A 27,471-nucleotide genomic window follows, 5' to 3' on the forward strand; every position below is an offset into this window, starting at 1 on the left:
TGGCTTTAGTTTAAATAATAAGGCATTTGCGGTATGTATGGGAGAGCTCTGCATCGAATTCAATGTTTCTCATACGCAACAGAAATGTCAGCGCTTATCAGTTATTGCCACCAGTGCGACGGTCTGCAACAAGCATGCGGAGCATTATTTGCATAGCGCAAACATATTGAACACTTAAAATTTTGTTCTAATTTTATCGCCTATATGGCAAACCCAGCCCTACAGCCAAGACAGGAGTACAATGCAAAAATGTGACTGACGGTTTTTCTGTTGTGGACTAACCAAGCAGAACATGCGACTCAGACCGTGCAGCATGACGTAAGCTGACTCCACAACCGAAGTTCTGCGAGTCTGCGACTCATCTCAGAGATCCTGCACACACCTCAGTGCTGCAGAAAACACAACCAAAAATGGACAGAGAAACAGTCACAGCAAAGATAAATAATCCCCCTACATCACTCAATAAAGGACATTGAGCAAGCTGCAGAATATCATGCTAAAACGATCCACACATACTGCATGATGTGATGTCCAGTCTCGTAAATAGAGAAGCTTGAGTCTAACTCACACAACCACTATCCGGGAACGGTAGCATTACAATGAGAGTACAGAAAGTAGCTGTCTCTAGCCTAAACACACACAACGATCAAATGCACCTTTAAACACTCCATGAAATTACGTTTATTTAGCCTCTTCAGCTCAGATATTCACAAATAAATGCACTGCATTCAGTTGTTTGGTGAACACTGCAAGTAGAAAGTGCCAATAGTCAATTAAAGACAAGCCTTTGTCACAGACTGTCAGACTGTATCTGATACAGAACAGGAAAGATATAGATTTATAAAAAACATACCTCATGAATAAAGATGGATCAAAGGCATAAAGGTCAAGCAAAAACACACAAAACAGACCACTCCATCAAGACCTTGAAGGAAAATACACAGACCAGCACATTGGTATGCTGACCAGAGTCACCGGGAGGCATTGCTGTTCAAAGATAGACACAAAGCATTTGAATTCATAATGCACTCTCACCTAAGACAAAGATGAGCAAAAAGTAAGGGGAAAACCCATGGGAGAAGTAGAATGACCACAGCTATGCAGCTTTGAAAGTGACCTCTGAATGACGTCTATAAATATTTACTTTCAGCTTTTCAACACTTTGTGGGCTTTATAGTTATATTTCCCTTAACATAATCACAATGTGAAGTTTAAAGGGTTAGTTCACCCCAAAATGAAAATTATGTCATTAATTACTCACCCTCATGTCGTTCCTTGTAAGACGCAAGTTCATCTTTGGAACACAAAGATCTTTTTGATGTAATCTGAGAGATGTCTGTTCCTCCATTGACTGCCTTTGCAACAACCACTTTGGTGCTTCAAAAACTTCATAAAGAGATCAGAAAACTAATCCATATGAATCGAGGGGTTTAGTCCAAATTTTCTGAAGAGACTCGATCGCTTTTTATGATGAACAGAATTTAATTTAGGATTTTACTCGCATGTAAACATTGATCAGTGAACATAAGCAGAAGCTCAACCTAACCTGAATGGGACACAAGAACAAACCTCTTCCGGAAGCTCTAACTAACTGCGTAACACACAAGAATGAACCTCATTGGTTACGCAGCTAGTTAGAGCTTCCGGAAGAGGTTTGTTCTTGTGTGTCATTCATGTTAGGTTGAGCTTTTGCTCATGTTCACTGATCAATGTTTTGTTTTTTCATCAAACTATCTTAATTTGTGTTCCGAAGACGAATGAAAGTCTTACGAGTTTGGAACGACATGAGGGTGAGTAATTAATGGGTAATTAACTGTATCAATACACGGACGCCAAGTATCAATTTTTGGTAGAATAATAAAATCAATTTCTTTTTCAGTCCACTAGATGGTGGTGTTGAGTTTTTTTCTGGTGTAGCATAGCAGTGCATACCTGTTTGCATAACATCGTGGAGCAAAGAGGACACTGACAACACACTAACAGACAAGACAGAGGTTACTTTTGGTATGAAACAATGTCTTGTGTTTCAAATTGACATTTTTTTAAAAGAAATTTAAACAATAAACCGTTTTGTGGCTCTTTAATTGTCGTGACAGATCGCTGTAGCGCCTTGAGTACACGTAAACCGATCATCTCTTCCTAGTTACAGCATGAAAATAAACATGAATGAACATCAGAAGGAATGTTGTTTCAACTGCGGAAAGATGTCAATACACCATTTTTCAAGTTCAAGTCCACCGACGTTAGTCTACTAACTCTCCTGTCTGGTTTGTTTGTCGGACAAAAGGGCGGATTCGGCGTTATGATTGGTCAGATCGCCTGTCAATCAAACTCAAACTCTTTTTAGATAAAACAGATGTTGACAAAGTTTTCCTTTGGGGACATAATTTGGTAATAAATTGCAATATAAATCGCAGAATATCGCAATATATTTAAAATCACAATAATATTGTATCGTGACAATATCGTATCGTGGGGCCTCTGGTGATTCCCACCACTAGTAATTAATGACAGAATTTTCATTTTGGGGTGAAGTAACCCTTTAACATGAACAACTATTTTAAGCAATGTTAGATTACAGTGAAAAAAAATAAAAAAATGATGAGTTTATCATTTATCACCCATCAAAAGAGGATCATAACCACCCCGCAACCAGTTTAACGTGCTTAGATGCAAAAAATACTGAAATTTGATTCCAATGAACAAAGCAAAGCCAGAAATGTAAATATCATCAGCTGTTTGTTCAGACGTTCATTGACGCAAGATCATTTTCTCAGAGCAGTTTGCAAGAGCTAACACTTTAAATGAACTCTAAAGCCTCGTTCAGACTGTCAGTCCAAATCCGATTATTTGTGTATCCGATTGGAATCTAAAAATTAACGTCCACACTGTGTATCGCAAGTGTTCAGATCCGATTTGTGTGTCCATGGCACTTTTTCATTTATTTCATTTTCATATCTGCATTGGTTTCTATGGAAATGACGTTGCATTCGTAGGTATAAGCCAAAAACAACAACAACCACAACATGGAGGAGTTTGCAATACAGACTACTGTGTTATGATTATGCAACAGCAGAAACATAGGAGGCAGGTATGAGCATCTTTATTCCGTGCTGTCGTCACCCCCAGTCTCAAAACATGTCTCAGTTATAGCCTACTGCTAATTTCTGCTTGTCCAACACTTTGCAACAACACAGCCTTGGTTCTTGCAGTGACTTTCAGCATGTTTCCTATAACAACATCTAACGTTTACGTTTTATGTTGCGTGAGAAAGTCACATAAACCACATGAAATCCGATCAGAGCGGTCAGACTGAAATGGATTTCCAGAAATGCGATTTGAATAGGATTCCAAACCACATATGAATGTAGCTCGAAACAGATTTAAAAAAAAAAAAAAATAAAAAATAAAAAATAAAAAAAATCACATTTCATGTGGTTTTTGGCCGTTCAGACTTCCTAAATCTGATCAGATTTCAATTGGATATGCACAAAAATCGGATTTGGACTGACAGTCTGAACGAGGCTTAAGTGATACTCCGAGTTTAGTTTTCAGCAAATAAATGGTGTGTTGTTTAAACTGATACATTTTTTCAGGATTCTGATGAGTAGAAAGTTAAAAAGAGAAGTATTTATTTGAAATAGAATTAAATAGAATAGTATTGGGTGTATTACAATTAACATGCATTATGTAATCAGATTACTTTTTGATGTAACAAGTAAAGCATTACTAATAATCAGATTACTTTGCTGATGTAACTGCAAATTACATTCAGTTAACACAAATACATTTATTTACAGCCAAAAAAGTTACTGCAGATGAAGTATATTATTAAGAACTGTCACAGAAATAGTATGAATTGTAGCTGAAATATAACTAGTGATGTATGATGTACAATTTAGTGGACAGATGATTAATTTCCAGAATTTCCTCCTTAAAATCAATCCTTGGAAAATTTAACAATGATATGACTCCTTAGATACTACAATTTTTTTTATACCTACAAGTCTCCTAGGATAGAAGGAATGGATGGATATTCCAGAGCAACTTGGCATTTCTCACTGGTCGTCGGCCATCTTTGTTTGGAGAAAAGAAAATTCCACATACAACTGCATGCCACTTGGTGGCAGTGTATAGGATGAGCACTAGAGTCTAGTGTAATGGTTGATGCCATCAAAACCCGTTCATATGCAAGAAAATGGCTTTTTGAATAGCTGTCCACTGTAGTGACCTCTATGCGTGAAAGGGTTAATTCTGTCACCAGCTCTTGAAAAATTGCCAGTCAGTTTGGCTGCTGGCTCTAATATAAACTAAAGGCTTCACAATGTTCGTAGGCACTCTAATAAAAGCCTGTTTGTTCCTGTCAATACTTGATGTGCAGCCCAACTGCGTAGTTTTAGAAACCCTTCTTTCAGAATTAGGGCTGAACTCTTCTTTGACAACATGGCCCATCTGACTAAACACATCAGTGAGGGACAAAACTAACTCAGTCTCTAGTTATAAATCAGAAAACCTTCCCAGAGGGACCATTAAGGATTATATTAAGAAACCCTCATGACAAGCAACATATATCATTTGTCAAGACAAAAACAACATTCCTCATACATTTCTCAAGAGATGCACAGAACACACACTATAAACACACACAGACATCTGCATAATGCAATAAACAAAGGATCTCTTTTATAGCACTGTGCCCAAGCATCAATACTCCAGACGTTGTAATTGAGGGTAAAGTGTTATTTATCAGCTGGCATTACTTGCAAATCAGGTATGCAAAATACAGCACAAACATGCCATTGTGCTAGTCAAGAGTCAGTCTGAGAAAAAAACAAATCAAACAATGCCTGTATTATTCGCATATAGTCACAAACGCTAGCAGACATAGGACATATCACGGCTAACGTCCTAGCAAAGTTAAACTGCACAAATTTGACTAAAAAGAGCTTTAACTACAAAACTCAGCATTTGATTTTGAAGTTTCACAAGTAAAAGCGTACACTTTACATTCAACGTATATTAGAGTCAGGTGGCCGTTAGTCAATTAGATATTTGCTCATATTCTCCTGACTGAGGAGTTTATCTCTTAGTGCCAGGCCGGGCAGAGCCTGCGGTAATTCTACCATCGTCTCAAATTAACAACATACCACTGTCAAACACAAGGGGTCAAATAACGACACTTCTCAAACTTCAACGGCCATTTGGATATTTTTTGGAATCCTTAAAAATGTATGAGGTAAACTGGAAAGCGACAAGGACACCTCACTGGTCTCGAGCTTGTCAATGCTGAATTGGGACGATACCGCTGTTGTAGTGTCACAGTTGCAGCGCAAGCTCAGCGGCTCAAACAAATAACACCAAACTGTACAAAGCACGACTCTCCAAAATACACAATCACCTAACATGTTCAGGATACGTGCAGTTCCAACAGTTTTTTTTTACCTGGAAATCACGTTCTTCGTTGAATCTAGAGAATCTGTCGGCCATTTTCTCTGCTTTTCGCTTCGTCTCCTGCGTTCCGACTTGTTCCTCTGTTCATTGAAACGCCCAGTGAAGTAGGCGGATGAGCGATAGACCAATGACAGTGCGCCGTTGTTGATTGATGTGCTGGCTGTCCAATCATCTAAGCGCGTCGTACTCCAAACGCATTGGCTTTGGAAGAGAGCGTTTTGAACCATCGCTGGTGTTTTTGTTGTTCCTAATATGTATAGTACAATGTATGGTCATTGATCGCAGGGTTTTGGGCACTTTTACAAAATTTACGCATACGTTTAAAAATGTGGCTTGCATCTGTCTAGTAGTTACTATTTTACACGAAACCTCTATGTATGGATGAACTAATAATACTTAAACTTTAATGACAATACACATATTTACTCAGTGTGTTATTTAAGATGTTTTAGTGTATATTGTATTTCATTATTTCTACGCATGTAAGAATTATCATTCACGTGATTCTTTTTATCAGCTGTCCTTTGTTAGTCACTGTGAGGGCCCCCTCTGGTGCCAGGAAAAAACAACAGCATCTCATTGGCTCACAAAGCTTGCCAAAAAGTTAAAAAGCCTTTGAATCAAATGGAAAACTCTTGACTCTCAATTCTCCAGTCTATCCTCGGCCTACGGCTGTAGCTATAACAGCATTATGCAAAATTAAAAGAAAAAGTTAGGAAACTTGTATTGTAATATAATATATGTGACATTTCTCCAATACATTTAGTTGACAGTACAAAGTATTTTCAAAAGCAAATATGGAGTGAAATTGTGGCTGAAACTATCCATACATTTAGAATAGCCCAAGTATTACCTGTTCACCACAAAAAGCAACAACACAAGTTAGTAAACATCATGAGTAATGTTTTAACTTATGTCCAACTCCACGTAAACACTTTAAATCTTTTAAAGTGTAAAAGATTTAATTTCAGATAATATAATAGCTGCTTTAAGGACAACGCACATGATTGACAAAGTACATATATGCAGGTGTGTGGAAAACACACAAGAATTGATGACAGGATTATTTCTCACATATAATTTTATGGTATCGCCTGTTTTAAAACACACGATTGGTATATGGCTCAAAATGCAAAAATCTAAAACCAAATCAGCACTTCTGGCAAGGTTTCTGGTAGTTTGCAACAAAAGTCATAGCTAATCAAATCTTTTTAAGTGAATCTTCTCACAATTGAAAGGCAAACAAAGTTTGTTGTGTTTTTAGTTAAAGGGGGGGTATCACACACAGTTTCTGCCAATCTCATCTCATCTCATGTGTCTTGAGTACATAGAGTAATATTGCATCCTTCATATCTCCGAAAAGTCTTTAGTTTTATCATATTTATAAAAGATAGATACACTAAACTGAGTCTTTCCGAAAAAAGCCGAGCTCCTGGAGGCGTGCCTGCCGTCAGTGCCATGGGCAGAGCTAAAGAGTCACGAGAGCGCGCATTTTTTTGCGTAGAGATTGTCTGCTATCTGCGACATCATAATACATACAAAGGGAACAAAAATGTTTTACATTTTATGCACTTGTGCACCGATTGCCAACAAAACACAGACATCTGATGCAGCTTTACTCACCACCCGCGTTCTGCAAATCCAGCGCCCAACTGGGACTTGTTTACAAAGTATTTGTCACCGAAATCCCGGGAACAAACAAACATACAGGTGCAACTCCGTTACTGCCCCGGAAAAACAAACTTCATCCACTGTTCCCTTGACGCTGGGTTCTTTGGTAATCTTTCCCTCACAACCAAAAACACACTCCTTTGGTGACAGGAGCTGCGTCTCATTTCGGAGACTGTGTCCTTCGGAGATCGCATTTGAAGGCTGAATACTTCATCAAGGATGTCTTATTTAAGAAAAGTAACCGTAATAAAACTGACTGATATTTATTGTGAGGTGTAAAATACTGTCATTTCTTTCTTACGTTGCAATCTAACGGTTATTTTTCTTAAATGAGACTGCCTCGATGATGTATGCAGCCTTCGAAGGGTGCAGCCCCTGAATTGGGACACAGCCATTGTTGAAAAATCTCCCGGCTTCCGTATCCCGAACGAAATGCGTTGATGGGCGAGCTCTTGTTCTGGGTGATGTGTGTGCGCGCTTATCAGGGAGAAGTGCCTATACAAGGAATTCTGCCCTTTATTACGTGATAAAGGCTATACTCAGAAAAAACTAGCCGAAACCCGGCCCAAAACCGGAAGTAGTGTATTTGGCACAGAAATACTCTGTCATACGTCCAACTCGTGTTTTGAAACTTTGGCCATGTTTAGCATGAGAATGCAACTCTTTAACAGTGTAAATAAGTCAAAATGCATGAAATAGCATTACACCCCCCCTTTCATGAAAAACATGTAAAATTAAATAAATATAAAATAGATTAGATAATATGGTCTGACTCTTACATCACTTGATTATAGATCAAATTCTGCATAATCCTTGTGAAATGGTCCTTTTTATTTTCTGTATTCTATTCAAAATGTGATGGAATTGTTATGTGGAGTTGGATATAAGTTAAAAACATTCCTCAGGATTCCCAGGCTGTCTGACTATGGCTCATTTTCAAAACTGTACAGCTTTCATCTCTGTAACTTTTTCCCACACCCTCTCATGGGATGCTTCTTTCCGCAACTTCGGTGCAAGCATTCATGTACCTACATGCCAATTTGCCAGCAGATGGTGCTGTTGACCAAATATTGGCAAAATAGCCTACCACTTAAAACTGAAGATTTATTTGGAAACAAGACTGGATAAGTCAAATTTACATTATTTCCCATTACATACACCCCAAAATAATTAAAATAAAAACGCCTTAGTAGCTCTGCAAATAATAATAATAATAATAATAATAATATTAATAATAATAATAATAGCCTATTAATAATAAAGTAATACATAAACTAAAATGAATAAAAAATAATGAGAGTTTAATATTTTCTACATTGTTTAATTTGAGATACTGAATTTATTATGATTGTATAGTGGCTATAATACTTGTAATGTGGCTGAAAGTATGTTATGGATGTTCCACAAATGCATTGTTCTGTACAAATGTATTTTATCGCACTACTGTGGCGGAAATTCACACACACACAAAAAAACATCAATATGGCCATTTAACGTCAAACTCGACGCTGCTGTAAGGGAACTCTCTTTCGATATGAATCTTCAGTCGTGTGTTACATTCCGTGTCTCAAAGCCTAGTGAACTGTTTATCAAGACAGCCGCTTGAACGCGTATGTAGCGCCCAAGCATGCTGTCTGGGTAGGCAGCTTACTAGGTTTTGACACGCAGCCTCAGTCTTCCTGTCTCAACGATCAGAAGAGTTCGACACCGTCCGACACAAGACGATTCTCCTGCCTCATTAAATTCAATTAAGGTAAGTCCCCTTAATTTTACCGAATTACCCTTATAGTGTCTGTCACGAACGCCTGTCTTTAATTCCCACAACAGCAGAATTCACTAAATTTTGTCTCGGAGGATTTTCTCCCTCATTTGTGCGAAATGGCGGCGCGAAGGAGGAAGTTAAAGCGCTTCTTCCTTTCATCGTTTCAAAATGTTTTAACTTATGAAAATCCCCATTAAGGCTCTCAAAATAATGCTAATATAAATGTATAAAGATAATTGAAAAAAAAAAAGTCGTTCATTTGTGAAAACGAGGAATTTCATGCACAGATCTGTTGGATGTAAAATGTAAGACAATTTAAAGTTTTTTTTTTTTTCCATATCATGTGTAACATTCATGAAATATATACATCACGTATTAAGTTGCTCAACTTTAACAGTTACCTTGAGTGTGCGAGAAAAAGGATCTACAGTAATACATACAGTTCATATTCTCTTCATATACAGTACATACAGAAGTGCAAATGTTTATCATGTGTTTAATGTCTAATAATGAAAGCATTTCTGTAATGCTATGGAAATAGTGTCTCATAGCAACAGCCCTTTATGCATTCTGTGTCTCTTGGTGGCAAAGGGGCCCCTGACAGGTATTCAGGGGGTCTGTTTGCAGTGGGCTGATCAGGTCTGGATCTTGCAGGCCACCAGTTCCTGAGTTTAGACTTTTGAGCAGGACTTACTCAGGCCAAAAGCATCCTGTTCATGTGTGGGGGCGTGGATGAGTCACACCTAATGTCTCAATGTGTGTGTGTGTGTGTGTGTGTGTGTGTGTGTGTGTTTAAGGCAAGACTCTACAGGCAAAACCATTGTTTTTTTGAGATTTTGGGCTTTTTGTTTCCATAGCATGTATTCTTTAAGACTAGTGGAAAGCAAACACCCAAAGTACACATTTAAGTGTTTCTTTTATTGCACGTTATCTATTTGCATCTGTAGATTTCAGTTACAATAGACAACTTTAAAGGCAGATTTCCCCCCCCCCATACGCTAAACCAGAAATCTGAGCACTTTGTAGTTTTATTCATACCTTCTGAGCAGGTTGTTCATATATACTATTACGGAACAAAAATATATGGGAATACACTGCAAAATATAATGCGATATATTACATAATACATTTCCATATATGGGAAAATACACACATTCATGGAATGAGTTACAATCAGTGGTTACAACAGACTTCTAGTTCCCAGCATGCTTTGCTTCTGACTGTTAAAGGAGAGTAGATGTTAAAATGAAGCGCTATTTCCTGTGTTTTGCTCAATATTGATATAGAGGGAGATCTGTTAGTGTTTAAAGTTGTATTATTTTGCAATTTAAAAGGTTTTCTGGTATGTGTGAGTTTTTGGGGTTACCATTGTGCTGAAGAGTAGAGCCTGTGGTTAGGTTTATGATTGGCTGAGCACATTATTAAGACTATAATAACTTTATTTAAAAAGTAACGGCTGTGCATGCTATAGCACAGAGATAGTCTCTTTGTTAGAAACTTTAGTACATGCAGGTGTGCTTTTGTTAACTAACTTGAAAATATGGAACATTTAAAATGTCAATTATTATAAAATATAAGAAATGTGTTACATAATATATTTTACCATATACAGTGTTTATACTGCATAAGTGAATATATCTGCAACATATTATGCATGCAGTATCTGATCACATATAAATCTATATAATATGAAGTATATTACTGAATATAAAATTACATACATTATGATATATTAGTAAATATATTATCACATATTTTTCAACATATGAAAAGCGGCAATTCCTTATGTATTATTCAATATATTGTAATATATTTACGCAATATACTTTTCTGTATATTTTCAAATATACTGTTAAATTATGTAATATATTGATCATTCATATATAGGGAAATATATTTTCTTTCCATAAGGGTAATTTGCCTGTTATATGTAAAATTGTATTCCTAAAAACTCTTTCTGGCTGCTTGACAGTATTTTCTAATTTATGGAGTGATAAAAAGAAATCTCCTCTGTAAACACCTCTATTATGAGATATCTAATATGTTGACAAAATGAAACAAGAATTTTTTCATGTTCATGTTCATTTCATGTTCATTTTCATTTTTTCATGTTGCGCAAATTTTTGTATATACAATTAGATAATTCCTCATTTGCATATTTAAACATGGTATTTCAGAAAACTTGTAATTACAAAATTGAATGTCTTAATCTACTGTGATTCATTGAGTGAGGAAGTATTGTGATATTTATTAGTTAATATTTTCACCATATTGAAAGACTTATTTTTTGATTTTCATGCTTCCATCTATCTTATTTTTGAATGTGTAAAGTGAAAAGTTTTAGTGATAAAGACTAAAAGGACCTAAAGGTAATTGGCTTGCAGGAAGCAAGTACACTACAGTTAATGACTGGTCTTTCAAACACATAGTCATTGTGAAGTGGACATTCCCGTTGGTTAAACCGATTTGTTTTGTCACAGACTTCAGTGGTAAAAGGCTGTCATTATAGCTCTTAGCATGTGTGTTTTCCTTCTCGGCCCCGTCCCTGGCCTCGATACCACACTGTTCCTTTTTGAGCTGCCCGAAACATCCACACTTCCGTATGCCATGGCCCGCTGAATCCACTGTCTGTCATTTTTTGTTTTCTTCCTCATCTGCTTGTCTCTCTGTGCTCTCACTTCTGCAAAAAGCATTCAACATTAAAAAAAAAAAAAAAAAACGCAAAACCTGCGTGTTTACTTTTAACCGGTTGATAATTACAGGCTGTGAGTTTTGACGCGTTGATGAAAAATTAGCAGTTAACAGAAAAGATAACGAGTTTTTGTCTGTTACAAGCCAAACCGCACCATTTCCCTGAACTGTTAATTAGAAATGACAAATTCAAGGTGTGGCTTAACTCCCAGTTCTGTAGTAGCCTGAACACAATTGACTGTGACAAATGTTTGCAGTGTGAAATTTTCTTTGCTAGTTATGTTTTCTCACTTTCTGTGGCTTTGAATAACGGATAGATGTGTGACTATTATGCAGATATTAGTAAGATATACACAGTCATTAAAAATTTTGGGGTTGGTTGGAAGGTTTTTGAAGGAAAGTGTCTTATTCTCATCAATGCTGCATTTATTTGATAAAAAAAATACAGTAAAAACAGTACTATTATGATATATTATTACAATTTAAAATAATTGTTTTCTGTTTTTATATATTTTAAAATGTAGTTTATTCCTGTGGTGGCAAAGCAATAAACATTCTTCTTATAATGTTGAAAACAGTTATTTTTTTCTAAATTCTTTGATGTAGAAAGAATAGAAGAACAGCATTTTATTTGAAATAGAAATCCTTTGTATAATTATAAATGTCTTTACTCTCACATTTGATCCATTTAATGCATCCTTGCTGAATAATAGTGTTACTTGAAATATATATATATATATTTTTTTTTCCAAGTAAAGTGCTACCAAAACTCTTACTGACTTTTGATCAGTAGTGCATAAAAATGTTCCTTCAAAGTGAAAATAGTGATCTGTAATGGAATGAGGTTGTTTAAATATGCAGGTATTGTGTTGTTGTCATACTTTTCTGCTGACAAGGTTATGTCTAATTTAAAGACTATTCAGTTAAGCAGTCAAACCGGTTACAAAAAAAACAAAAAAGATGTTAGTCAGAAGTCATTTAGGGACAATTTTTTTTTAGCTGCTAGTTTGCTCTCTGTGTTTTTATTATCATATAATTTTTGTGAGAATCGTGTGCTTCTTTTTCTCTACCATCAGCAACACTAATAATTGGATAACTTCTTTGTCATCTAAAGCCCAAAGTATACTTCAGTTTTGACAACACATACACACTTGAACGTTTCATCATTGTCCAGTTTCTGCGCTATTTTTCTCCAGAAGTTATGACCGATAAAAATGTCTCTATACTTGTTTAAACTTAAAATTGTGGGTATCTCTTAACCCACCTTACACAAGGGGTCATTAGCATGAGCATTTATTGTTGTCTCCAGTAGTTTGTGGTTGTTTTGTCTCCTCCGTTTCTTTTTTATTGCGATATAATGGGCTGGGGCAGTGTTTCCACCTTGTGGACAAACTAATTTGTACAAAAAATTCAAGCCACATGTTCAAGGTAAGCATACATAATTAGAAATATGGCTGCGTGCGTACTGTATAATATGTGCGTACTATGCTGATGACAAAAGTTACGTCATACACTGTATGCATACAAAAGCATACGCATAAAATATGCTTTAGTCTTGTACAGCTTTGTATGTTGACTAGGCTATTACACTGGCGTGCAGCATTTTTGATGTAGGGTCAGATATGGAAATCCAACGACAAATGATGGACTTGATATCAGTGAATAGAATTTTTCACATTTCCAGGGTTCTTTGAAGTGGAAGTCGTCATAATTGGGTAAACTTCTATTGTGGTGAATGGAAACTACAACAAATATAATTTTTACGTTCTATTGGCTGCAATTGCAAAAGAAAAAAAAAATGACAATAGTGTTTCTATGACTTAACCATAATAATATTGAGAGATTCTGACGTTGGTTAGAAGAGAGAAAGATGTCAAATTTGCCGTCACTCCCTCAGACGTATTAGAAACACTTACACAGCAGCGTTAACTAGTTTTCTGTCAGTTAACGTCAAAGTAAATAAATACAATGTATTGTTATGAATGTATTTTTCAAAAACATTCATAAAAACCTTTTTTTTTTAAAATGAAAATATGAAAAACGTTGATAGATATATGCTATGGAAATGCGTCATCAAAGTCTGTGAAAAGGGTCTATTGTGGGGTTACAGTAGATGAGCAGGATCTGACCTTTCTCAGTTTGAATTTGTGCATCACAAGGATCTCTTCAACACCTCTACATTCAAATTGGACATTTCAAAGATCACAAGCTGTTGATATTTGTTTGAGTGATATCTGCCTTCTCACAAGAGAGAACTGGGTAAAACACCAATAGTTCATTCAGTCATTTACTCACCCTCACGTTGTTCCAAACCTGACTTTCTTTGATCTGTGGAACACAAAAGAAGATATTTTAAAGAATGTTGGTTTCTCAGAATATCTTATTTTATGTTCGACAGAAGAAAGAAAGTCATACAGGTTTAGAACGACATCACTATGAGTAAAACATTTTAGGGTGAACTGTCCCTTTTAAGATGATAAATGCCAAAAAAGATAGATATAAGGTGACAAATAAATGCATTATATGAGGACAAGAGACAGTTAAAGAACGAGAGTCTTTCAGGCAGATTACTGAGAGCCTGACTGCTGCCTGAGGAGGAGGAGGAGGGAGCGCAGGCAGGGGAAATGGAGATGGATTTCCCGTAAATCAGCCCCGTCCAATCAGAGCGCAGTCGCTCTCGACATGGCAGGCAGCCAGCGGGATCAATCGTCAGAGGTGAACACTGACTAATGGAGAGAGAGAGAGAGAGAGAGAGAGAGAGAGAGAGAGGAGGGACCGCCTGTGATAGTGTTAGTAAACGAGTTCTCATGCTTTGCTCTCTGCATTTGAAGCTGCATTTAAAAAGCGGTATGTCATCTTCTCTCTCTCTTTTGCTTTTTAAGATTAAAATGTGATACTATTTGCTAATCATCATTGAAGATGCAGATGACTATATTGTAATGAAAAGGACTGTCATTCTCTGCTGGGGTCTCATGTGATCATGCTGGGTGTAACTGGACGTGTTGTGAGGAACATTTGAGGAACTACAGGTTATTTGACTGCATGACTTTGTTGCAACATATTTTTCATTGCTCGTGTTTGAAATGCTATAGGATGAATTTTATCTTCCCACAGTGCTGTGAGTGCTCTCTGAAGTCATTTTGGTGATGTAACAGCTTCTCCATTAGCTATCAAAATGGAGGATTCAGCTCCTTGCAGCCAATAAGCCGTTGGCAGCATCTACATGGATGACGTTGGTTTTAGATGGAGGCCTGTTTTCTCTTAGTTTAGAGGTATAAAAACTGCAGAGAGACTGAGAGAGAGAGAGTGGGAAAGGGAGAGTGTGGGACAGATTAACTGGGGTCATGTAAAGGCGCACTGATGCAACATGCTGCAACTGCCTGAGACCTTGCAAATGTTTCTTCAGGCTGTGAAGATCTTTCCAGCTGAACAGAAGAAAATGACCTAATTGTTAGTGTATTCATATCATTAAACGCTTTTAGGAATAATTATTTCGAAAATGAAATTTATTTGCACGTTTGACTAATTTTATAAATGTTAAATTACTTAGCTAAATGACTGCACAGTAATAAGATTTTCTTATGAAAATGTGGTTTCTGCTTGCAGAACTTGCTGCCACAATGCAAGAGTGCTGTGGGTGGTTGCCAGAGTGTTACTGTGCGGTTGCAAAGGTGTTCTGGGCTGTTTTAGCTTGTTGCTAGAGTGTTTCTTTTGAGTAGTTTTAGTTTGTTGATATTCAGATGCTTAGGTGATTTGAGCGGTTTTATCTTGTTACTAACTACGCAGTTCCTAAAGTGCTCTGACTGGTTTTAACTTGTTGCTAAGGTGTTCTGAGGCATCTTTACTGTCCATAGGCAAGATGCATACCAAAGATTAATACTTAAGGCAAGGCATGATTAATATTACTTACACAAGCGCCACTGAAAAAAGCTTTACTGTATTTCCAAACAATGAGGAAGTTGAAGAAAAAACAGAACCACACCTTCTGCATTTGAAAACTTATCATAGACCAATCAAACAAGGAAAAAGATTGTCTTGATACCTCCCACATATACCCGCAATGAAGTAGTGAGAAATAGTCACTGACGTTAGGTTTATGATAACAAGCTAGCTTACTTCTGTAATTCATCATCAAGAGATAAAGCTCTGATATATTGTTCTAAATTAGGACTTTTTCAATACCAAAATGAGTCTTATAGTCCGATTATAACTAGTTAGCTTGTTTAAATGTGGGTTGTACATCATCCTGTCAAACAGTGTCAAAACACCACAGCAGTGGTGTGAGCTGCACAGACCACTCCTCCATTTTGATAAGCAGAAAGCTCATGTTACGCCCTCAGCAGCTCCTCCTGTTCCACAGATCAACCTAGAGGAGCAGGAAGTGTTAAAGTGAAGAATAGAGTCTTTGTGTTCACTGAAAATACTTAGAGCAGTGTCCTCTGTCGCCTTCAGCAGGTACAAAGTTCAGGCTTTGTGACCGATCACTGTTAGAATGAAGACTAAATGAATATATATTACCTTGTTTTACCTGAAAGAAAATACCCTTCCCTGCCAGTTAGCGTTCGTGAAGGCCAGGTGTGTGGGATCTTTTTCCACGGAGCAGTTATGATCTTGCTATGTGTGTGCGTGAGACAAAAAGAGAATGAGGGAACCTATTTAAGAGCCATGAGGTTTAGTGATACACATTTAATGTTACTGAGCAATATGAGACTGAATTGATTTATTGATCTCTTTCTTGTTTCGTAGAATTTCAAGATGATGTCCCATAGAATTTGGAACTCCACTGTCCCGTTCTCCCACATGGATCAAAGTGATAGCAAAACTCTCAACTGCCTCAGCTCGAACCCAGCCTCTCACACAGAGAGCAAAGGAGGAGAGCTGGACAAAATGGATCCGTTGAAATACAACTACTTTCGTTATGTCATGAATCATGGCACTGCCAAACATGAGTGGAGACACGGGACAGAGAAACAATCGATCATCGCACAGGCAGAGTGTAAGTACTGATTTAAAGAGACAGAAACAACGAGACGATAATTTCTGATGATAATATTTCCAAATATATTTGGGCTGAATTGTTTCTCTTTTTTCTTAGGTGAGTCCCAGGATTCGCAGGAGTTCTGCCCCAATGGCAGGTAAAAAAGTGACTGTCACACAAACACGTATTTCATTATGTTTTCTTTTAATACCAGGAATTAATATATCACTACAACTTAAATATATTTTCAGCCACAAAAATGGACCACGTGTTATCTCCTCCATATCGCCTGTTGGCTCCGTCTCTCGCAGTCGGTCCAAAAGGAAACGTCGTAAGAGACAGCGGCGGAGACAGGACGAGAAGGACAGCAGATCCCGCGAGTTCGTGGGAGTCACCGGTGTGCAGGAGCAGGACAGCGGCGGGTGCCTCTCATCATCGCTCATTCAGGTTAGACTGAATTACCTGTAATTAGTGTAATTATCATAGAGCTGAGGGGAGGGAAGGGTATAATATTCAAATATTAGGTTGAATTTAATTAAAGATATATACAACAGATTTGTTACAAATCCTAGTGTGCTGTCTAGATAATCCACAGCGTGCAAAGAAAGCATTTGCACGCATTTGCAAATCTATTTGCTTCTTAAAGGGATAGTTCGCCCAAAAATGAAAATTCAGTCATCATTTGCTCACCCTCAAGTTGTTGCAAATCTGAATGAATTTCTGCTGAACACAAAAGAAGATAATTTAAAGAATGTTGGAAACCAAACAGTTGATGGGCCCCATTGACTTCCATAGTATTATTGACTATGGAAGTCAATGGGGTCCATCAACTGTTTGGTTACCCATATTTTTCAAAATATCTTCTTTTGTGTTCAGCAGAAGAAAGAAACTCATTCAGGTTTGGAACAACTTGAGGGTGAGCAAATGATGACTGAATTTTCATTTTTGGGCGAACTATCCCTTTAAGAAGCAATTTTTTTTATGGAGAAGTCCATAACACAACTGTAACAATAACAATAATGACACAGATGAAAGATATCATTGGAATTCCTTTCAGAACTATTTTGTTTCCAGCAGATGAACAATAAAAACACTGACAGCCAATCAGAAAAAGCTTGTGCACTTAAAGCAGCAGACGACATAACTGCTGTGTGCAATTATAATAAAACAAATCGTTGTTGTCTGTTGGTGTGGACACTAATATAGTTAAAGTTATATTTATATTTCGTTCTTGGTGTAAATGGGCTTGTTGATGCACTAAGCAAATTAATCTAGCAGAATCTGACATTAGCAGATTATTAGCAGTTGCTAAAACAACAGCTTGAAACTAATAAACACTATAAAGATAATAACCTAATATTGATTAAATTAGTGCATTTTTATTAACCTTCTTACTTGTCTGTAGTGAATTAAAAATGGTTATTTCTTTCTTCATCACTTTTGGATGCAAATTTTCACAGCAGAATTTTCTCTGTATCTTATCAGCATAGTTCTTCTAGGCAGGAAGCTCACTATGTTATGGAACTGAATGTATATAAAGTCTTTTGATTTAATTTAAGACTATTTAAGACTCTTGTCTCAGCTGTTGGTTTGTCATGTCCCAGAGGAAATCCAGTGATTAGCTAAGCATTGAGTCATGTTTTGTCTTTAGCTCTCCCTAGAAGCTTGAATCACTTAATCTAAGGGACACCTTTACAGACCCAAACAGATTTTTGATTTTATACAGCTTTCAAGTGTCTTTCTCTCTAATCCAGTCCAGTCACCTTTGTTGTGTCCTCTTGGTTCAGGTTACAGACCCAGTGTGCATCAGCAGCATCAGCAGCAGCGGCCTCAGCACAGAGAGGGTGTCTGTGCAGGAAACAGAGGGTCCGTCGTACTCCTATCAGTGGGAATCCTCTTGCCAGAGCTATGCTCAAGAAAGTCAAGAGCTGAAGTCTCCACTGAGAAGTGAGATCGAATTTCTGGCTGTTACAGCCTTGAGGGACTACGTTACAACTGAAGATCCCTGCTTTGCATATAGCTTTGTCAAAGACGTGCTGAGAGAGGAGAGGGAGAGAGATGAGGACGAAAGAGAGGAGAGCGACAAGAACGAAGGGATCCTGTTTAAAGAGGTGATTTTAAATGGCAATTAAAACATGAGGCAATTGACATGTGAAATTGACACATGGATGAACTCATACCGAAAGTGCATAGATGGGTTCTCTTGCACGCTAAGATACAAATTTACATACAAGTACACAGCCTAAAAGTCATACAAGCACACACAACCCGACACCTTTAGAAAGACAATACAGATAAAGACAACATAAGCATACTAATACAGAGAGGAAGAGAGAGAGAGTGAGAAACACAAACTTGCCTGCATGTGTACACATAGCCAGAAGTTGACTTGCGGTCGTCGATTTCCTGTTTTTCTTGCATTCAGCCGGGTTTCATGTTTACCTCACCAGCCTAGTTCTGCTTAGGGAGTTTCCTTTACAAAGAGAAATAAGCAAACAGCAAAAAAACGTCTTCACACACTTACTGTGCTAGTCATGTGCTCTAATATGACATTTAGAAATTCTGGACATTTTCAGTAATTCTGTTGAACCGTTTAATTATGCAATGAAGATGCATCAGTTAGGTATGCATCAATATTGAAGCATGGTTGTACAAAATCATACATTTAAATGATTTAAGAAAACACTAAAATAAATAGTTGTAGTTTATTAAGTAAATGTAGGCATTACAACATTATAAGGTACAGTATATTATGAAAGAATTGGATAAAAATTCCAATTTATATTTTCAAGAAATTAACTACCATTCACATTTTTTAAAGAAATCAATACTTTTATTTAGCAAGGATGCATTAAATTGATCATCAAAACTTTTAAAATGTTACAAAAGATTTCTATTTCAATTAATAAATGCTGTTCTTTTGAACTTGCTGTTCATCAAAGAATCCTGAAAAACATTATCACTGTTTCCACAAACATATTAAGCAGCACAACTGTTTTCAACATTAATAATAATCAGAAATACTTCTTGAGCATTTCTGAAGGATCATGTGACACTGAAGACTGGATTAATGATGCTGAAAATTCAGCTTTGACATCACTGGAATAAATTACATTTTAAAATATATTCAAATAGAAGACAAATTTAAATTGTACTAATATTTAACAATCACAATATTACTGTTTTCTACTGTATTTGTGATCAAACACATGCAGCCTTGGCTTCTTTCAAAAACAAAAAAAATCTTACCAAGCCCAAACGTTTGAATGTTAGGATAACCAGTAGATGTCAAATATTAAAATTCCATACTGTTTTGTCTAAATAAATAAAAAATAAAAGTCAATTTAGGAATCACAACATTATAATGTACACTATTCATTTTGAGATTTAACAGTGTTATTACATTATTTGTGTTTTAAAGATTAACTTTAAGTGAATGTTAGATGACAGCAAATATTATAGCCATATATACTGTAGCATGGCTGGAGCACTGTTCAGCATTCATAACATCATTGTGTCGTTTTTTTTTTAGGGGCTACAACCTGTGAATTATGAGTACAGAGAGGGACGGGAGTATGAACGCTGTCGATTTCTCAAGCAGGGCTCCTTCGGAGAAGTCTACAGCATCAAAGACAAAGGCACCGGGTTCATGTGTGCCGCCAAAAAGGTATTTGTGACCTCCTTTGTGTCCAGCTTATTCTTCTGGCAGATGGCACTGCTGATATTTAAATGCAAGTTGTTTTCCATTGATCCACTGATCGTGTGTTTCAGGTGCCGTTGGAGAGTTTCAGCAGTGAGGAGGTGGGCTCGTGGAGTGCCCTGCAGTCTCCTCATGTGGTAGACCTTTTTGGAGTGGTGCGTGAAGGTCTGTCCATCATCCTCTTCATGGACCTCAAATCCAGTAAGAACTCATAGACACACAACGCACAACCTCTTTATTCCCTCATCCATTTCTTAGTTCATTATTTGGCATATCTGGTGTTCTGCACTAAGGAAGTCTCTAATGGAGAGATGGAAAGTTTGATCCGCTCTGTTTGCACACTCTTACAGGTTCTCTAGGACAGCTGGTGGAGGAACGAGGCCGCTTGCCAGAGGATCTGTCCCTGCACTACCTTCAGCAAGTACTGGGGGCGCTAAACTACATACATAAGAAGCAGATCCTTCACCTGGACATCAAAGGTACGTGCAGAATGTAGGCTGGATTGCTAAAAAGGCCTCTGAAGGATTTGATTGGTTGATAAAAGTGGAAACTAGGTGGAGTCTTATAAACAAGTCTAAAGCTCTTTTCACGAAACCAGACTATCTCCGTTTAATTTATGTGGAAAGATGACATTTAACATTAACACCTCTTCAAGTTATGTGGAAAATGGACATCCCTTTTTTAATCTCACTTCCTTCAGTGGATTCACAGTTCTTTGGAAACCGCATAAAGAAATGAAAATCACAAGTGAGATGTCCTTAATATCACAATTGTTTCTTCTAGACAGCAGTTGTGATTAAATGGAGAAGAAATTGATACTTGTGCTTGTGTGTCCTACTTCAAAGATTTTTTTCCTGAGTAAAATGACCCTGTGGAAAATCTAACATGCGTGTTCAGATTTGCCAAGATACCAAAAGTCTGCATGTAAAAGTCAGATATCTCAATATGAACTAGTTTCTTATAACTTCTTTCCAAAATCAAATGTCAGTTCTTCAACAGTTACCTCAATGTAAATTTTAGGAGATACATCTCAGACAAAGTTGATATACAAGTGAACCAGTGTTGTTAAACCTAATAAAGAACTAATAAAACTAATAAAAATGACAAAAGCACATAATACAATTACTAAAACTGAAATGAAAACTGAAAATATATGAATGATTGAATGTTAATAAATAAATACTTTAATAGTACATAAAAAATAACAATACAAAATAAAATGACATAACATTGAAAAGAACCATAACTGATGGACTTCAAGCCTCCTGAGCTATAAAAGAGCAGTATATGAGCAATAAAATGGTTCTGGTATGTTCCTCAGAAAATGCTGTAAGAAACACATTTTCAAACAAACTGTCATAAAGCCATATCTGAAGAATTACATATATCCAGGTGAAGAAGTTGATTCTAATATTGTGTTTGTGGCTGGGTTTAGTTGTTTTTCCGTAAAATGGGGTGAAACAAACAGCACCTGTGGTGAGAGAGAGAGAGAAAGAGAAAGAGAGAGAGAGAGAGATCAGAGAACATTGTGAGCAACCCGGGGCTGGGAATTTCCCACAGCATGACTCATGTGGTTCAGATGAGGGGGGGTTGAGATCAAGTAGAAAGAAACAAGACACTGACTGAAGAAGTGACCATATATAAAGCAGAAGGACACAGGAGATTAAATGAGCAGCTTTATGTCATTATAATCCATTCAAATTGATAAAGGGCAGTTCAGTTCAAGCAAACAGTAAAACAAACCTTTCTTATCTGACATCTACAGCGCCATCTGCTGTCCAAATATTCTGCAGTTGATTATCAGCGTTTCAATCTTGTCTATTATTTTCTTCAGTCAACAAGTAGTGGTTTGCAATTTAGAAACCGAAAGTCTGCCATATTCCAATTTTAACTTTTCCTGGAACCGGCCAATCACCACTTCTAGAGAGACTTATGGGAACACATTGGAAAACATATCTATTTTCTAAATACACATTGCTGGTCTTCCTGTACACAATTCAACAGTGTTGCAATAGAAAAGTTGCTCTGCCTCTAATTTTAGGTTACTGCATCACCTTATTTTTCATGTAAAAGTGGGTGTGTAAATCGAATTCTGCTGTCATCTGCTTCCAGTTATTTACAAAACAGCTCGTTATGCTGCTTGATATTGCAAACTGGTATTTCTTACCATATTATTTTAATGTATGGTCATAATTATAAACACACTGGTTTGTAGGAGAAATAGTTTGACCATTTACTACGCTTTTTTTAGTCGGCTAATGAATCAGACGTCTCGCACATTCACAGAAAATAGCTTACTTCTGCATTGAAAAATAAGGTGGATAGGTACTGCTCCCATTCTGAAATCTTACCAATAGTTAATAAAGTCATTTCAATGTACTATAAACTAGATGCATGTAAATTATTGAATAGTAATAAAGTTTAATGTCATTGTACTAAAGGTTATGGAAATAATAGCAAAGTATGATAATTTTATCAATCAATTTTTAATCATTGTGATGCATCAAGACACTCTTGAGGATGATCTTAAACTCCCAATTAAAATGAATCAAAAGTGGGTGCTGGTCACCACTCTTATGCTCACCAAGGCTGCATTTATTTGATAAAAAATACAGTAAAACACCATATTTATTTGAAATAGAAATCTATTGTAACATTATAAATGTCTTTACTGTCAATTCTGATCAATTTAATGTATCCTTACTGAAAAAATGCATTTCTTTTGAGGCCCCCATTCGTACTGGTTCAAGCCTTACTGAATGGTAGTTTAGCTTTTAAGTATTTCTCAGGGCTTTTCCAAGTAATTATTCAGTTATGCTTAATAAATAAAGTAAATCATTTACTGTCATTTTTTTTTTTGGTCAATTTTTTGTGTTTTTGTGTTCTCATGTTTGTGTTTTATTTTCAGCGGATAACATTTTGCTGTCAGAAGATGGGAAAGATGCATTCCTATGTGACTTTGGGCATTCAGAGAGATTAGACAAACAAGGGCTTAGTGATGGTCAGGGTAAGTACATTTCATTATAGCCTCCGAAACATTTTGCAAGTGAATATAGACACATGCATGAGCTGAGCATCTAATTTGGTATGTGTTTAAGGGCTGAAAGGCACAGAGACTCATATGGCACCTGAGGTGGTGCTCAATGAGCCCCGCTCTTCAAAAGCAGACATCTGGAGCAGCTGCTGTATGCTTCTGCACATGCTCAATGGCTGTCATCCATGGACCCGCTACTATTACCGTCCACTCTACCTCAAGGTAAGCTATGATTGGAAATGAAGCCAAATAAGGCCCTCCCACTTTCAAAGTCACATTTAATTTTAATGTTGATTTGCCTTCACTAAACGCTTAAGAAATATTGTTTGTGTTTGCACGCTGACAGATAGCAACAGAGCCTCCGCCACTGAGGGAAATCCCATCTGACTGCAGTTCCAATACAGCTGACGTCATAAAAGCAGGACTACAGAAAGATCCGATCAAACGAGCTTCTGCCAAAGGACTTGCTGTTAAAACTGCTAAAGCACTTAAAGAAGGTACTAATAAAGAAGCATGCAACACATACAAATGTCTTAATATTAAATATTACACAATTAAAAATGTCATCCATTTATTTGCAGTCGGGGGACTTCGCAGTCCCGCAAGAGGAGGAACCTATATGAAGCCACTGGGGAAGCCAGAGAAAGCAGGCCCCGCCCATTCAGCCACACCCACCACATCCCACCACACCGCATCCTCTCATAACTCTAAGCTACAGTGGATGAGCTCAGAGCAGAAGAGGAAAGAGGGTGATGGGGAACCTGATGACAAACCACAAAAGGGAAAACAGTGGAAACACATAGAAGAGACAAGAAACGATGACCACTCTCCACCAAAGTCACTGCTCCACATTCAAGCCACTTCAACTGAGCCGCAAATCATCTATAAAACCAAGCCAGAACAAGAGATGCGAAGACTGGAGAAAGGTGAGCAGCCCATCACATCCGATCATGTGATATTCAAATGAATGCAGACTTGGTGAGCATAAAAGAACTTTGAAAAAAATTGTACAAACCCCAAATGTTTGAACGGTAGTGTATAATAAATTACTTGCAGTTTCAGAATGACCATAACATTTTTTTTTGACGTGCATCTAGTATTTTATTCCATAAATGTGTTCCTTAAGTAGTTCATCCACATGTCTTTTAACAAATTAAAATGCATCCACCTCAAAAGAACATATACATTTTATGTGCATTTTGGATATTTCATTTGCATCTTGGCATCTCCAGTGGGTTTTTTTTTTTGTGCGATATCCCAAAAATATGTCGATAGAAACAAGCTGCTTGTTAATATTCATTCTGAACCGTAGAATTGCAGATTATAATTGTAACGTTGAGTTTGTTCTCTTGCTCTCTCTGCAGATTTATTCCTGAGTAGTCTCTCCCATCCTCATTCTGCTGAGATACAGGAGCAGCTGCTCTCTTGTATCAGTAGCGACTGCCTCTCCACTAGAGAATACGGGGACAAGAAGGTAAACAAACCCAGGCATCAAGTTCAGAATGCTGGATATGAGGCATCCTGTAATTCCTTCTAACCTAATTCATGTATAATAAGGGTTGTACGACTAGATTTTTTAAAGTCGACATTTATGTGATTATAAATCGAGTCGACATTGACTAGTCACTGATTATGTCATTAATGAACAAATAAGCCTGAACCATAAGCTGAGACTCGGACGCAGGTTGCCTTGTGCACAGCTATGGCATATGACACAGCGCTGCCCACAAGGCTACTGCTCCTACATAACAGCTTATTTTGATCAGTTTTTTTTGTCTATGGGGCATTATATTTCTCACAGATTTCTGCTTGTTCTAAATCAGATACAGATAAATGATCAGCAACTAGGCGACGTCAAGCTTAAAGCGTCATGGCAGAGCATTAAAGGGTTAGTTCACCCAAAAATGAAATGTCTGTCATTAGGTACTCATCCTCAAGTCGTTCCAAACCTGTAAGACCTTCGTTCATCTTCGGAAAACACAAATTAAGACATTTTTGATGAAATCCAAGAGGTTTTTTATCCCCCATAGAAAGCAACGTAATTACCACATTCAAGGTCCAGAAAAGTATTAAAGGCATCGTTAAAATAGTCAACGTGACTACAGTGGTTCAACCTTAATGTTATGAAGCGCTGAAGAGAAGATATTGTTGAATAAAGTCGTTATTTTTGTTTTGTTTTTGTGCACAAAAAGTATTCTCGTTACTTCATAACAATAAGGTTGAACCACTGTAGTCATGTTGACTATTTAACAATGTCTACTACTTTTCTGGACCTTGAATGACAGTAATTACATTACTTTCTATTGCGGATTAAAAAAACCTCTTGGATTTTATCAAAAATATCTTAATTTGTGTTCTGAAGATGAACGAAGGTCTTAAGGGTGTGAAACGACATGGGGGTGAGTAATTAATGACAGAAATATCATTTGTGGGTGAACTAACCCTTAGTTGGTGCAACCCCTAGTGGATAGTAAATACAGTACATTAAAAGGTTATTAAGAGTGATGGTTAAGACCACACTTCCTGACAACTCTCAGCTGTTGGTTGCTAGTGGAGCATCTGAGCAATTATAACTTAACTGAAATTCAAAGGGTTTCCCTTTTCTTTTTTTTTTTTTCTCCAGGATTCAGGACGTTGGTCAGTCGCTGGTGATGATGACAGCTCAGGCGTGTTTTCTTACAACAGTCAAGATATCCAGAGCTTCAGCAGGGACTGGCTCTCCCCCACGCATCAACCTCCGCCCCGCTGCTTTGAGGGTGTGTGAACAAATCCTGATTACATCAGAGAAATGTTACTGGTCCAAAACTTAAAATTAAATCAGTAAATCAGCAGCAGTTTAATTAATATTATTAACAACAGCAGGTCTAGGCCTAATGCACATGTTCCATATAACAGTATAGTTCCATTTAATCAAACTTTTTTTTTTTTGTCACATATTGGCACATAATAGTGAAGCGACAAGAACATTCACACATGCCGTTGGTGCGATATTTTTAGATGACATTCATCATGGTTATTTGTGCCATGCTCACATCTGTTCTTTGTTTCTTCAGGGGTGGATGTTTATATCAGGGACTTCGATGGGAAATGTTTTCATATCCGGGAGACGCCCAGGGTGAAAGTAGGCCACATCGCAAGAGGAATCAGCGATCAGGTAAACTGTGTGTGTGTGTGTGTGTGTGTGTGTATAGTGTGTTTATGCAGAACACATTTTTTTCTGCATTACTCTTTGTGTTTGCCAGAGAATAATATCTTCTCTCTCGGGCAGATCTCAGAGAACGTGTTCAGTCTGCAAACAGAGGATGGTTGCATGGTGCCCCATGACAAAGAGGTCCTGGAGAACAGCCTGTTTCTGCGTTGTGTGCCTGCCCCTGACTCCTGCCACTATCATCAGTACGGACACAAGCCCTGCTGCACCCTCACCCCTGACTGCAAACTACAGTGGAGCTGGAGGATCAGGGAGGGGGTGCTGGAGACTAGAGACTGATCTCTCCATCCACAATCAGTTTCTGTCAAGCTTTCTGTTTTGCATTGAATTTAGGCTGAATTTGCTTTCGTGAATCTCATCTATCTAACTTTGAGCCATTGTCATATTATTGGTTTACATTCTTACTATTTTGAAGTAGTTTTAACCGACTCTGTAGGTATTTTTTGTGCTGTGCTGTGAAGATCATCATGGGACTTCATGGAGTCTTTTCATGATTAATGGCAAGATTTTAAGGCCTTTAGTCAATCAAGTATATGCCTTAAACCCTAAGCACTTATGAATTAATTTACACTGTCAGTATGGTTGAGCTGTGGGACATAAATATGCACATCAGTATTTGAAATAATCACTGATCTCCTTGCTAAGAATGTTTTATCTTGTATTTTAAAGATTCCAATAAGAATTCAATAAAAACTTGTCTCAATTATCCATGATTGATAGTAGTGTTCAGTATTGTTGTGCTTGTAAGCGTTAATTTTATGGATAATCTTATTGATCATTTAAAAGTCAATCAAATGTCAGAAGTAAAACTAGTCAGATCCACATTACAGCAGTGTTATTTTAGTATTACTAGCTTATATTGCAGTTTTAACTTTTATTTTGCTGTGCTTTTTTTCTATTTTTATTAGTTTGTTTTTGTAATAATTCTTCCTTTTTACTTCAGTTCTAGTAATTTTAGTACTTCAACTTAAACCAC

At 37.1% G+C, this 27,471-nt stretch overlaps 2 protein-coding genes across 9 annotated transcripts in view; one reads left to right on the plus strand and one right to left on the minus strand.

Moving 5' to 3' along the window:
• Positions 1-5,570, minus strand: part of gpatch8 (G patch domain containing 8) — a 36,971-nt gene extending 31,401 nt beyond the window's left edge. For 2 of the 5 annotated variants that reach the window (XM_051887432.1, XM_051887437.1), the window contains exon 1: positions 5,443-5,528. Coding sequence is in view for 1 of the 5 variants with exons in the window: in XM_051887429.1 (XP_051743389.1) it covers positions 5,443-5,487 (45 nt within the window). In the remaining 4 variants the exon portion in view is untranslated. Of the gene's footprint in view, positions 1-5,442 lie in introns of all 5 variants that reach the window. The other 3 variants (XM_051887431.1, XM_051887435.1, XM_051887429.1) reach the window with 2 other exon arrangements.
• Positions 5,571-8,660: 3,090 nt separating this feature from the next.
• map3k14a (mitogen-activated protein kinase kinase kinase 14a) lies at positions 8,661-27,208 on the plus strand. 4 transcript variants are annotated; one of them, XM_051887439.1, is made up of 16 exons: positions 8,661-8,875; positions 16,322-16,571; positions 16,671-16,710; positions 16,805-17,000; positions 18,341-18,664; positions 20,086-20,220; positions 20,325-20,454; positions 20,604-20,732; positions 23,162-23,260; positions 23,352-23,509; positions 23,634-23,784; positions 23,869-24,213; positions 24,652-24,761; positions 25,911-26,043; positions 26,341-26,441; positions 26,556-27,208. In XM_051887439.1, the coding sequence occupies exons 2-16, from the start codon at positions 16,331-16,333 to the stop codon at positions 26,772-26,774; spliced, it is 2,511 nt and encodes an 836-aa protein (XP_051743399.1). In that variant the 5' UTR covers positions 8,661-8,875; positions 16,322-16,330; the 3' UTR covers positions 26,775-27,208. The 4 variants fall into 4 exon arrangements, with proteins under 4 accessions (XP_051743399.1, XP_051743400.1, XP_051743401.1 ...); XM_051887440.1 differs by lacking the exon at positions 8,661-8,875 and adding an exon at positions 14,277-14,422; XM_051887441.1 differs by lacking the exon at positions 8,661-8,875 and adding an exon at positions 14,417-14,604.
• The last annotated feature ends 263 nt before the right edge of the window (positions 27,209-27,471 follow it).

This window comes from Ctenopharyngodon idella, chromosome 3 (genome assembly GCF_019924925.1).
Source record: "Ctenopharyngodon idella isolate HZGC_01 chromosome 3, HZGC01, whole genome shotgun sequence".
Taxonomy (NCBI): domain Eukaryota; kingdom Metazoa; phylum Chordata; class Actinopteri; order Cypriniformes; family Xenocyprididae; genus Ctenopharyngodon; species Ctenopharyngodon idella.

Coding starts and splice junctions, on each gene's coding strand:
- map3k14a (XM_051887438.1), top strand. CDS start 14,803: ATGACGTTGGTTTTAGATGGAGGCCTGTTTTCTCTTAGTTTAGAG. Junction 16,572..16,670: donor GATCATCGCACAGGCAGAGT/GTAAGTACTGAT, acceptor CTTTTTTCTTAG/GTGAGTCCCAGGATTCGCAG. Junction 26,442..26,555: donor CAAGAGGAATCAGCGATCAG/GTAAACTGTGTG, acceptor TCTCTCGGGCAG/ATCTCAGAGAACGTGTTCAG.